At 43.1% G+C, this 14,054-nt stretch overlaps 1 protein-coding gene across 1 annotated transcript in view; it reads left to right on the top strand.

Annotated features, from left to right (window-relative positions):
• SRD5A2 (steroid 5 alpha-reductase 2) overlaps window positions 1-14,054 on the top strand; it is a 59,356-nt gene that overhangs the window by 31,623 nt on the left and 13,679 nt on the right. Inside the window, exon 2 of the mRNA XM_038396613.2 lies at window positions 12,906-13,069. Within this exon, the coding sequence (XP_038252541.1) occupies window positions 12,906-13,069 (164 nt within the window). The remainder of the gene's footprint in view (window positions 1-12,905; window positions 13,070-14,054) is intronic.

The following is a 14,054-nucleotide window of genomic DNA, read 5'->3' as shown; positions in this document are numbered from 1 at the left end:
TCTCCCTCCTTTCCTTATAAGGACTCCGGGTAAGCCTATTTCAAGGGGCATGCAGCCTGGGTGCCCCACCTTTCTACAGCAGTGAATTCAGGAAGTGTTCTGGTTGCACTGTTGCTTAATTCTGGGTCTAGAGGAACTGCATTGCATTCTGGAAATAATGGCAATCTGGGGAAGGGAAACCTCTGTTAACATGTTTGGCAAAAGGTTTGAGATGCTAGAACTCAATTTGTGTACTAGAAGGTTTAAGTCAATGTGCCTCCTGTACATGTTGTGTGAAGTCCCCTTTGTAATAAACCTTTCGCACTGTTCTAAAATTTAACATCTGCTGGTTCTACACAGTTGGGCTTTTTCCCAGATTGTGTGGTGCAAGTTTTCCTAATCTGGGCAGGTTAGTTTGCCAAAGCAGATCTCCCCCAGTCATATCTCCAACACCACATTTCGGAGGTGGATAGGATTTTTTTTTTTTAACCGAGTAATTAGCCATACAAATCCAAGGAGTACCACCTTCCACTGGCTATTAAAGACAGTGATTTTTATGCCATTGCCTAGTAAATCTTTTCAATAGTTCTAAACTTTCACTGTTGTGTTTGGAAGCATTCAGCACTTTTTTTGTACCTTTAATCTCTGTCATAATTGCTGGTAACTTGGCTTTTATCACTGTGGTTCATAAAGGAATTAACACAATAACAGAGCTGGTTGTAGTCAATTTATTCACTGCTTGACATACAAGATAAGATTCAAGCTAAACGTATAGCTTTAGGACTGTATATACTTTTATAGTTTAACTTATTTTTGACCAAACTGGCTTCTTTAGGGGAGGTCATCTGTTAGTAATGCTCAGATACTACAGCAATAAATCTCAGAGAGCCCAAAGTCAACAATAGAGAATACTAGGAACAATTGCTAAGTGTTAAATCCCCTATCCTTTTCCATAAAAGTTCACCTGCTGAATAGGAAAAGTAACTTTAACACAACATGAAGTTGTCTGAACGGTGTCTCTACCACACTATTCCATTCATGATGTGGAGCTTGCAACGTCTGGGCATAGGAGACAACGCTGAGCATGCTATCCCAGAAGCCAAGCCTGGGCAGGAATCAGCCTGCTGCTGGTGCCACCAGGTATTCTCCCAGGCAGCTGCTATGCTGCACCCTGCCAGGAAGAGCAGCCAAATGTGCCAGAGAGGGAACCAGTGCAGTGGGAGGACAGAGCTCCCCTTCCCCAGATAACATAGCATGGGGGTGGGGGAGAGAGCACAGGGACCCCAGGCTGGGGGTGGGGCAGGGAGGATACACAGGGGGAGATCACGTATCCTCCCTTTAGCTGGTCTGGAATTTTCCGTGCTCCACTGTGAGATTCTCATATACAGAGGCACCAGCTTCATCAGTCACCACACTTTTTCTCCCAAACCAGGGGGCTTCTACTGCTCATCCTTCTTCCCCAGGAGACTCCTACCGCTCTTGCTCTTTCATTCGTCCTCATTATAAAAAGCCCCACCTTGCTTTGCCATCGGTCCAGCCTCAAAATCTGTCCATGAAAGCTATTCTACAGGTCAGAGGCACTGTGTGCAGCCACACTGCACCTGTGCCTAGGTCTAGTCCTGTCCCTGGAAGGATGATCTGGTGGTTAGGGCACTAGCCTGGCATTCAAGAGTCCTGGATTCAATTCCCTGCTCTACCAGACTGTATTTGTGACCATGGGCAAGTCATTTAGTCTCTTGTTGCCACAGTTCCCCATCTGTAAAATGAGGATAATAGTAAGGACAAATACAAAAAGATTGAGGCATTCAGCTACTATAGTAATGGGGGCTATATAAGTACCATAGATAAATGCCATTCTTTTCTCTTCTCTCCTGCCCCCATCTTTGCTCCTTCTGGCCATGTAAGTGGATGGAGACATCCATTTGTTAATTAGAAAACAGTCTTGCGTCAATTTGCTTAACGCTTTATGGAGCAGAATACATCCACAGCTACCTGTGCCACTCAAACCTTTAAAAGTCATTGATGCTGACTCATCCCCCTGCTTTACACAACTGACAATATCCCACTGTACTATCTAGTAGAGATTTTCAATCCATCCATGCACACCCTCTCCCTCCACACAAATCACCAGATTTACTAGGTCCCTAGGATTCAAGAAAACCCATTGGGCCATAGTGCAACATGGTGTCTAAGGTATCCACCTTGGACCCTCCCCCACCTCCCACATCAATATGTTGGCTGGCTAACAAAGATAAAATCAATTAAGAGAGAATCAGAGAAAATAGCTAAGGGATGTAATACTCCCTGGGGGTATTTGGGGTTGTGAAGCACCTTGTTACTACCTGCCCTTATCATGAAGGAGCCTCATTTGTACCTGCCTGGGATCAACTCCCTAATGCCACTGGTCATGGGCAACACAAGCATTTCCCTCCAGACCTACTCAGGCCTCGCTTTCTCTTTACTGGTTAGTGATAGGCACGCTCCAACACCCGAGTCCTCCAAACATCCCCTGTAATGTCCAGCCCACTTCACTGAACACTCACAGAATTGCCAGGCCCACGGTTCGCTTAGGAATAAAACATCACAGCTCACTAGTTACACCTCAGAGAACCGCTTTGCTTGACTCACAACACTTAGACTTGTTTTCTCTATAAACAAATCTGTTTATTTAACAAAGAGATTCATACGGTAGCAAACAAAAATATTGGATACCAAGGGTTACCTCAAAAAGAAAAACAAAAGCTTTCTATGGCCCAAACTTAACTAAAACTTTATTTTTCTGTCTTAAAAAGTTTCTCATCCAAAGTTCTTCCCAGGGTTTTCAGCCAAGTCTGGCTGAGGTCCATTTTTCATTATGCAAGCCCACTGCCATTTTACTTTCTCAGGAAAGGATAGATGGGGATCCCTCTGCACCCTAGATATAGTTTCAAAAGTTCCTTGTCTGTACTTGTAAATAGGATACCCCAGCTGGTTTTGTTTTTGTCCTGCAGGACTCACAATCTATTGATTAGCATTTTGCTCGGACTGTAAAGGGACATCCATTGTGAACTGTAGTAATATTAGGCATCCTTCAGTCTCGAGAGACCATGGATATGTGCCTCTGAGAGGTAAAGAATTTAGAGGGGTGGCAGGTTGTATGGGCCCATGGTGCCCATGCTCCAGGAATATTCAGAGCACGGGGGCCCGGCTCCACCAATGTTCAGGGCCAGGTCTCTCCCCCCACCCCTCCTGCTGCCCCTGGGCAATTTAAAAGGGCCCGGGGGCCCCAGCTGCCACCACCAGCAGTGCATCGGGGCTAAAACGGCTTCCTGCCCGCCCTCGCTCCATGTGCTGCCCCCACCCCAAGCGCCAACTCTGCCATTGGAACTGCGGTCCCTGGGAGCTGCAGGAGTGGTGCCTGTGGCCCTCCCCCGGTCCCCCCACCTAGGAGCCACTGCCAGAGGAGTGTGCAAGTCACTTTTGGGAGATGCCCGAGGTAAGCGCCATACCCCTCACCCCCTCCTGCACCCCAACCCTCTGCCCCAGCTCAGAGCCCCACACCCAAACTCCCTCCCAGAGCCCGCCTCCTTGCACCTTCTCCTGCACCCCTGCCCCAGCCCTGAGTCCACACCACACTCCCTTCCAGAGCCTGCACTCCTCCTGCACCCAAACTCCCTCCCAGAGCCTTAGGCAGGAGTGGGAGGAGGGGCAGGACTTAGACCTGTTCTGGGCACAACCAAAAATTATACAAACCTGTCACCCCTGGAATTTACTCGGTTGGTTTTATGGCAGCAGCAAATATGGCTGAGGAGACCCACTTGAGAGAAGCAATCTCTGCCGCATCTGTCACGTTTAAAGATGATGTTTCATAGATTCATAGATACTAAGGTCAGAAGGGACCATTCTGATCATCTAGTCCGACCTCCTGCACAGCGCAGGCCACAGAATCTCACCCACCCACTCCTATGAAAAACCTCACCCATGTCTGAGCTATTGAAGTCCTTAAATCATGGTTCAAAGACTTCAAGGAGCAGAGAAGCCTCCCTCAAGTCAACCATGCCCCATGCTACAGAGGAAGGCGAAAAACCTCCAGGGCCTCTCCAATCTGCCCTGGAGGAAAATTCCTTCCCGACCCCAAATATGGCAATCAGCTAAACCCTGAGCATATGGGCAAGATTCACCAGCCAGATACCCAGGAAAGAATTTTCTATAGTAACTCAGATCCCATCCATCTAATATCCCATCTCAGGGGATTTGGCCTATTTACCCTGAATATTTAAAGATCAATTACTTACCAAAATCCCATTATCCCATCATACCATCTCCTCCATAAACTTATCGAGTAGAATCTTAAAGCCAGATCGATCTTTTGCCCCCACTGCTTCCCTTGGAAGGCTATTCCAAAACTTCACTCCTCTGATGGTTAAAAACCTTCGTCTGGTTTTTAACCTGGACTAAGGAGGTCCAGGAACTCCTGGAGCTTAGTACTCTGAAATTATGGAATACCTTTTGGGCTCTGTCTTCTGTGAGCTCTTTTCTCCTCTGTGAAGCTGGACTGCTTCCTCTCATAACTCCAGAGATCTTTGTTAAGCTCTTGGTTCCAAAAGCTGCAGTTTTGAGTGTGATTTTTCCCATTTGTCCACATCCATGTCCATTTCTCCTCACTTGCACACATCCTTGAAACGCAATTTTGGGCACCCTTTGGGTCTTTTTCCAGATGCCAAATGACCATATAGGATGTCCTTTGGGATGCACCCGTCATTCGTTCGGCACCCATGCCCAAGCCAGTGGAGGCATCTCTGTTTGAGGAGTGTTTGCATGCTGGGTAAGCTGGTCTGCTTGAGTACCTCAGTGTTGGTGATTCTGTCCCTCCCAGAGATTCCAAAGATAAGATGAAGGCAATACATATGAAGGCTGAGCATCTTTTCTTGGGGAGTATAAGGTCCGTGTCTTCCTGCCATACAAACGTGTGCTGATAACACACATAATACACACAGATCTTTGTTCTGTCAGTTTGTTGTTTTGTCATACCCTCTTGCTCAGTCTAGACATTGTTGTGGTGGCTTTCCAATGCTGATGTTGAGTTCCGTTTCAAGTGAAAAGCTGACTACAATAGTGGATGTGAACTCATTCACCACTTCAACTTCATAATTGTTGATCTTGCTGAAGGGTGCTTCCTCAACTGCTTGGCACATTATGTTAGTCTTTTTTAGGCTTATACTATGCTCGAAGTCTAGGCAGGCTTTGGAAAAACTGTCCATTAGGCTTTGAAGATGAGCTTCTATGTGGGTTGTCACTGCTGCGTCATCCGCAAAGAGGAGCTGTTGGAAAGGGCCTCCTTAGTCTTGGTTTTAGATCTGAGTCTTGCAAGATTGAACAGTTTTCCATCCAATCTTGTGTGCAAATAGATCTCCTAAGTTGAGGAACCAAAAGCTTGTTTCGGTAGCAGGGAGAAGAAGATCCCACGCAGAGTTGAGGCAAGTACATAACCTTGCTTAGCTCTGCTACGAAACTGGAAAGCCTCAGACACTGAGCAGTCGTACTGGACTGTGGCATACATTTTTTCATGGAAGGATCAAATCATGCTTAAGAGCTAGAGGACGACATCCAATCTTTTCTAGAAGTGTGAAAAGTCCACTTCTACTGACAAAGTCAAAAGCCTTTGTGAGATCAATGAAGGCTATGTAGAGGGGCTTTTTTTTTTTTTTTTGTTCTATGCATTTCTCTTGTAGTTGTCTCAGTGAGAAGATCATGGTAATAATAGACCTTTCAGCTCTGAAGCTGCACTGTGATTCAGGACAGAATCTGTCTGCAAGGGTCTGAAGTCTGTTTAGGACAACTTGGGCAAAGGCTTTTCCCATAATACTAAGAAGGGAAATGCCACAATAGTTGTTACAGTTGCTCCTATCACCCTTCTTTTTATAGAAAGTGAAGACGTTGGTGTCTCTCATTTCTTGTGGTACTTTGCCGCCTTTCCAGCACAGGAAGAGCAACTCGTGAAGATGTTGCAGTAGAATAGGTTTTCTGCATTCTATGACCTCAGACGGTATGCATTCTTTTCCGGTGGCCTTTCCATTGTGAACTGTATAATAACTAATTTGCACATGACCAGGCAAGGAGAGAGAAGCATCTCTTAGCCCCTGCCTGGCAGCACAGGTGCCGAAACGGGACAGCCAGGAAGCCAGGCCCATCTACTTTTCACCATGGGTCCCACCCCCTGGAGCCCGGTCAGGGTAAGAGCCACGCAGGCAGCTGTGGGGAGCTGCGGACCATCCACCTGCTCTGGGCGAGAAGTTCAGGGGATGTGGACAGGGGCCAGAGGTTGCTGTCATGCCCCCCAAACCTGGGCAGATGGAGGGACCTGGGCTCCCTGGCCTTGCTCCGGCTTCAGGCTTGGCCAGGGATGGGGTCTTGGGTGGGGGGGGGAGAAGGGGCAAGGGTGAGGCCACAGAGGAGGAAGGGGTCCCTGGCCCCCTCACTTTTGGGAAGGCTCCTCAGCCCCTGTCTGGCAGGTTTATGTGGCCTGCCTTAACTCACAGACCTACAGAACATAATTTTCAGCATATATACATAACAACACCTATTTTCCATACATACATCTTGCACTGATTACGACTACTAGCATGATACAGGCTTTTATTAGAGACCTTACATGACATTCTTTGTATGCAGCATTGTTGTAGCCATATTGGTCCCAGGATATTAGAGGGATGAGGTTGGTCCAATAAAAGAGAGACCAGCTTTTGAGTTTGTCCAAAGAGGTATGAGCTGTATATAGAGTCAGTTACAATGACTTGTATGTTGTGCGCACCTACCTATCTATCTTAGATTCTTGTATAAAGCCCATTGCTATTGTATCTGAGCTCTTCAGTCTTTCATGGATTTATGCTTACCACAGGCCTGTGAGGTAGGGAAGTAGTATTATTTCCACCTGTCCACTAGAAACTAGACGGAGATGACTAATTTATTTCACAAAGGGCATCTATAGAGCCTGTAACAAAGTTAAAGTTACTACTGACTTGTGTCTGATAACCTAGAGGTTAAATATTCTGTATCCCATTACCAATCTGCAGAGCCATCCAGATTTCTTCCCAGCAATTTTCTAAGGAACTAAGTATTCTAAGGCAGTTTACGTGTAAACCTGTTAAAGGAAAACAGCCCTTTCAGTGGTCTTTTGTACTGCAAACAGATTTGTTCTGCCTCTAGCAGTCCATCAGGTCACTGTTGTTGTGACAGGATCCCTGGTCTCTTGGTCTGGGGACTGATGTATTTTGTCTTTGATAGACTGCCAAGTTGTTTTCCTTGGTGCATATGCTGTTTCCTCCTCTGCAGTGTAAGTTGTTAACTTGGCAGTATGCAGGACTGTGATACTGGCTTGGTGCCATCCTTCTCTTAATTAATTTGAAGCAGCTATTGAGGCCACACTTACAGAGTTTTTTGCAAAAAGAAAAGGAGTACTTGTGGCACCTTAGAGACTAACAAATTTGAGCATAAGCTTTCGTGAGCTGTAGTTCACGAAAGCTTATGCTCAAATAAATTTGTTAGTCTCTAAGGTGCCACAAGTACTCCTTTTCTTTTTGCGAATACAGACTAACACGGCTGCTACTTTGAAACCTGTCATTATGCAAGAGTTTTTTGCTGTGTGTTGGCATATTGCTGACCCCCTTTTGGTTCATAGGTTTTCCATTTTTTTTAAAGATATCATTGCCAAAAAGCCCTGAGACCAGTTCATGTAAGTATAAACCCCTAAATGAAGTTTCTATTGCTCCTGCTGATCCCACTGGAGGATTGAGGCCATAAACTGCTTGAATTTCCAGTTGTATAGATATTTACCCTACTGCTTACATGGGGTTTGAATACACGAGATTGGCACAGTTGTATTTAATGATCACTGCCAACCCCAAGCATTCAAAAACCATAAATCAAGCTCCCAAAATCATGAGATTGGCTTAAAATTCATGAGAATTACACAAAAAAAATTGGTTTCTTTTATTTGCCTTCTGCTTTTTGAGCTTTTAGCGTTCACTTGATTCATGTTTTCAAGGTTTTTTCCACAACTATGAGGACTTGAAACTTTACTTTTTTATTGTTAGTACGGTGCCTAGCACAATGAGGTCCTGGTCTATGACTGGGTTTCCTGGTAATAGTAGTACTAAATAAATAAATGAAAGTTGGCAGAAATATTAAATGGTTTTTGTTTCCCAAGAAGTGTGCTGGCTGGAGGAGGGGCGGGGATAGAAAGAATATTCTCGTGGTTAAACCATTGGATTGATAAGGATCAACCTCTCCCACTTCTTTCAGATTAGATTCACCTCAGTGTTGTTCCCTACCAGCCATTTAGGATCCTCCTTTCCACCTCAGTCATGACCATCTGCATCTAAGCCTTGCATACTTTGCAAAATGTGCATGTCCTAACATGCTCTTTACAAAGTCTGCAGCAAACTGATGTGTGTAATATATGAAACTGAAATCTGCATTAAATATACTTTAAAAGATACACAAGTATATTTAGGAATGTGTCTCATTGTGGTAGTACCATGGGGTCCCTTTGTATAAAGCACAGTACAAACACATGACAAAAAGATGCTCCCAGTCCCAAAGAGCTGTATAATATACATTTTAAAAGATGTTTATTATATTTCATAAATTATGGTTTTTAAAAAGTGGTTATGTTTTTAGTTTTGGGTACTTATGATAAATCCTCTCTGATTCTTACATGTACCAATACTTATTAGGGACTCTTTGAGAAATGATGTTTGTAAGAGCTTCAAGAGTCTATTTTGCAGATATGACAAACCAAGAAATTATAAGCAATGTTTTTGAAAAGTTATCATAAAAGTTTTTATACATTTTCTAGTGACTTGTCCATTTCTCATATCTCAAACTTCTCGTGTAATATGGCCCAAACATTTCAGATAAATCCTGACTGGATTGATTTATTTCTAGTGAAGCTGAAAGGATGATGGGTTAGCTGAAAATTGGTCTTATTTCTAGTTAGCTTCACCTTTAACTGTGGAAGGATTGGATCTCTTAATAATATTAGCCTTCTCCTTTGTATAAATTCAATAATAGTGGAAGTCTTGTTACTTTCTTCTATTTTATTAAAAATATATATGGCTTAAACATTTGGGAAAACTCTGTTGAGGTCAGTATCGTTACAATGCTGCAGTGAAGACAGGATCTTAAAAATACTGATAAATTCTGGTAACTTCCATAGAAGCAAATAAGTGTGTTATAGCTAGGGTGACTATATTTCCCAAAAGGAAAACAGAATACCGCATGGAGCTAGCCCGAGCCACTCGCCCAAGCCTCCTTCCCCACGCGGGGCTGGTGTCACTGCTCACCCAAGCCCTGCCTGCCCCCTGGCATGGGGCTGGCATCATCACTTGCCGCTCCGCCCTCTGCATGTTCTTCCACACCCCACTTTTTTTTTTTTAACAAATGTGGGCATTTGTCCCATTTGCTCTTGCCAACTGATTAAGTTGGCATGAGCAAATGGGACAAATGACCACTTTTGCCAAAAAAAGTCAGGACGGCCAGGGCAGGACTTAAAAAAGGGACATACAGTTACCCTAATTAAATTGGTTTCAGAGTAGCTGCCGTGTTAGTCTGTATTCGCAAAAAGAAAAGGAGTACTTGTGGCACCTTAGAGACTAACAAATTTATTAGAGCATAAGCTTGAAGTGAGCTACAGCTCACTTCATCGGATGCATTTGGTGGAAAAAACAGAGCTCTGTTTTTTCCACCAAATGCATCCGATGAAGTGAGCTGTAGCTCACTTCAAGCTTATGCTCTAATAAATTTGTTAGTCTCTATGGTGCCACAAGTACTCCTTTTCTTTTTCCTAATTAAATTGTAACAAGTGGTTTGTGAGTGTGTGGCTTATCAAAGTGAATTGGTTAGCAGTTCTCAAATTTCATTGCACCGCGCCTTCTTTCTGACAACAAAGATTACTACACAACCCTGAGAGGAGGGCCCAAAGCCTGAGCCCAAGCCCAAGCCCCACTGCTTTGGGCAGAGGGAGCCAAAGCCTGAGGGCTTCAGCCCCAGATGTGAGGAGGCCGAAGCCTGAGCTCTGCCACCCAGAGCTGAAGCCTTCAGTCTTTGGCTTCAGTCCTGGGAGGTGGGGCTCGGGCTTCAGCTTCAGCCCAGGGCCTGAGCAAGACTAACACCAGCCCTGGCAACCTCATTAAAATGGGGTTGCAACCCACTTTGGGGTCCTGACCCACGGTGTAAGAACCGCTTAACCTAATCCCTCAAGTAAAGTTTTAAAACAAATGGTAAAGTGGCATTAATCACTCCAACCCCTATATGCAATGTATAGTTTAAAGAAAAAAAAATAAGCAAAGGGGTGAGGACACAAGTGAATACACAGAGAATAAACTTCCCACTTCACTGATGCAGTTTCTCTGCAATCCATAACAGCACAAGTAAATTGTCCTTAGTGAACAAATCAGTCTAAAGCATGAGTGAAAGGTTTTAATTACGTGAATTTTGCAAAAAAAAAAACAATCAGACCAGGAGTCTTTCCAGGGCTCTAAATATTATTTGTATCCTATTATAAAGATTTGTCCCCACAAATAAATAGTTCTGCACAAGAATTATGTCAAGGCACAGATACCACATTTTTAAGGTAGTCTTGAAGCCCAGAACAAGGGTACCATCACAACAATGATGGGAATAAAACTATTTCCTATGCAGATGTTTCTGTGGGTGTTTAAAAGAAAGCTTTCTGTTGTAGGTAGGAGACCTTGGGAAGTGGTTTTGGGCCATTTTTTAGCAGTACTTTGATGTACTGTATGTATGTAGATGCTTGGCTTTTGAGGAATACCCTACAGATATAGCTAGATCAGACCTCAGAGGGTGCCATCCAGACGGGCAATAATGAGGACATAAAACTATCATAAGCTGATCCTTTTAGTGGAAGAAGATAATATTGCTGTGGCAGGCATCCATAAGGTGCCGCTGTTACAGTCTCCCGTGTAATTTTTCATAGTTTGTGAGTAAGTTTTTGGTCTTGGAAGAAAAGTTTATGGTAGTTTTTTAGTTTTACAAGGTTCTGTGTAGATTAGAAAGTGCTGTGTGAACAATAGGGGAGTTTGGTCTCTGCCTTGGTTTCTGATTAGAGTCAACTCTTGAGGCAGAGTTGTTCCCTGTGTGCTGTTTAACCATCTTGTTTCAGGACTTTGTAAATTAAGCGAGTTATATGTAGTATATGCCCAGATTCTGTTTCACTCATTTTTTTTATCTACTGAGGAGCCAACTTGCAAGGCCCTGGAATTCTACTTCCACTTGGGAGAGCGGGGACACTGACACTGGTGTCAGAATGGGACACTAGTGTCAGAAGTCAACAATATTTAGCATTCATATAGTGCACTATAAACACCAATCAATTTTTACAACACTTCTATGAGGGTGGATAGAAAATGTGATCTCCATTTTATAAAGAGGGAAACCAAGGCAGAGAGATCAATTGACTTTCTCAAGAATAACAGGAGTACTTGTGGCACCTTAGAGACTAACAAATTTATTTGAGCATAAGCTTTCATGGGCTACAGCCCACTTCATCGGATACATGCAGTGGAAAATACAGTAGGACGATTTTATATACACAGAGAACAAGAAACAATGGGTGTTACCATACACACTATAACGAGAGTGATTAGTTAAGGTGAGCTATTACCAGCAGGAGGGGGGGGAACACCTTTTGTAGTGATAATCAAGATGGGCCATTTCCAGCAGTTGACAAGAACTTGTGAGGAACAGTGGGTGGGTGGGTGGATGGGGAATAAACATGGGGAAATAGTTTTACTTTGTGTAATGACACATCCACTCTCAGTCTTTATTCAAGCCTAATTTAATAGTGTACAGTTTGCAAATTAATTCCAATTCAGCAGTCTCTCATTGGAATCTGTTTTGAAGTTTTTTTATTGTAATATTGTGACTTTTAGGTCTGTAATCGAGTGACCAGAGAGATTGAAGTGTTCTCCAGCTGGTTTTTGAATGTTATAATTCTTGACGTCTGATTTGTGTCCATTTATTCTTTTGCGTAGAGACTGTCCGGTTTGGCCAATGTACATGGCAGAGGGGCATTGCTGGCACATGATGGCATATATCACATTGGTAGATTGCAGGTGAACGAGCCTCTGATAGTGTGGCTGATGTGATTAGGCCCTATGATGGTGTCCCCAGAATAGATATGTGGACACAGTTGGCAACAGGCTTTGTTGCAAGGATAGGTTCTTGGGTTAGCGTTTTTGTTGTGTGGTTGCTGGTGAATATTTGCTTCAGGCTGGGGGACTGTCTGTAAGTAAGGACTGGCCTGTCTCCCAAGATCTGTGAGAGTGATGGGTCATCCTTCAGATAGGTTGTAGATCCTTGATGACGTTTAAATGAGGCACTCCTAGCTCCCAGACCTCTGCTCAGACAACTAGAGAATGTTGCATTTTATAGATGAGTATACATTTCTGTAATGCTACTTGTTCTCATTGGTAGTTATTTGTATTACTTATGCTAATGTAGTCTTACTTATTTTGATCATCCAGTACATTTAGTAAGGTTTGTTTCTCTACAATACAGAAACTATTAGTAGACATACCATGAGTAGAGTAAAGATGCTCACACTGTAATATGGTAACATCCCATTAAATAGAGAGATCCGTTGATTATATCACTGTATGTTTCTCTAAACAAAAGCTCACTGTTGTAATGATCATTGTATTGTCACTAATATTTACATGGTTAGGATTTGTAAACCTGTTATAAACTTCCTAATAAAGACATAGTGGAAAAAAAATAGTAAAAGAATTATGTTAGGCTAGTGTTAGCCCACATAAGCTGAAAATGTTATATTTTTTTTAAATCCAGCATTTTACCAAGATCAATTTATGTATGTGTTGATATGTGGTGTTTACTTCTGATTTGACTATGTTTTTTATCTACGTTAGGACATTTATTTACTCATTCTTCACGAGAGGCAGACCTTTCCCACTGCAGATACTTCTCTTTGGCATACTATTCTGTATCTATAATGGTTTCCTTCAAGGATACTACATGATTTACTGCGCTCAATACCCAAAAGATTGGTTCACTGACATCAGATTTACATCAGGTAATTACATACTACAGGATTTCCAGTATCTATTCTCCAAGCGGTGTGTAAGCATTTTGAACTGTGTTCTAAACTTTATTGCACTTGTGAGTCAAAGTCAGTGGTGACAGGAATCAGCACAAAACCTGCCTGCTGGCCCAGATGTAAAGACTAAAAAGAACCATTTTTACAATGAAAATAGGAGTTAAATGTAGTAGCTTTTTGCCAAGCAGCCACCTTTGAAAACACCAGCTATTAAAGCACAGACTCAGATCATTAGCCTTGCTATATCCTTCTTGGCACCACATTAGACTTTTGTTAAGGCCTGAGAAGTTGCAAATTCCAAATGAACTTCTCAGGCCTTGTCTACACTAGGGATTCTCCCTAATTCCAGCAATTGGCCATTGGAGTTGCACTGCTGCAGACAAGACAAAGCCAGAAGCTCTGCTGCTGCAAATTGTGGCTTTCCTTGCCCATATGAGGGGCTTGCACTGATGCAGCTATACTGATGGCTGGTCACTGATAGACGAAGTCAGGGCAAATCCCCTATGTAAACACGGCCTCAGAGACTAACCTCCTTCTCCACCTGAGGCCCCTGGAAAGCCTAAAGAACAAATTTACCAAGGTGTATTGGCAAGGCTGAAGGGCAGGTGGGGAAAGGAAGTATTATTTATATACGTAATTGCTAAATTTGTTGTATAAAAGCAAACTGACAAAGACACAAGTAGTGACTATGTTGATTTTATTCCTCCACTCTTCCACCTGCCTCTGGGGATAATTAGTTGTCGTATTGCGTAAGCTCTTCAGGATAGGGAGCTTGTGCTATAAAAACCTCTGTTTATACAGCCCCTAGCACGATGGGACTCAAACCAAAATATAAATATTTAATAAGGAAAGACTGGAATTTTCCAAAGTTACAATTATCAATTTATAATGTTATCACCATACATTTATTAGGAAAAGCTAAATGCACATTTACTCTAATGAAACTGTCACATACTACTGC

Source organism: Dermochelys coriacea, chromosome 3, assembly GCF_009764565.3.
Source record: "Dermochelys coriacea isolate rDerCor1 chromosome 3, rDerCor1.pri.v4, whole genome shotgun sequence".
Classification (NCBI taxonomy): Eukaryota; Metazoa; Chordata; order Testudines; family Dermochelyidae; genus Dermochelys; species Dermochelys coriacea.
The sequence above is the reverse complement of the archived record's forward strand: the minus strand, read 5'-3'. Positions and strand labels throughout refer to the sequence as shown.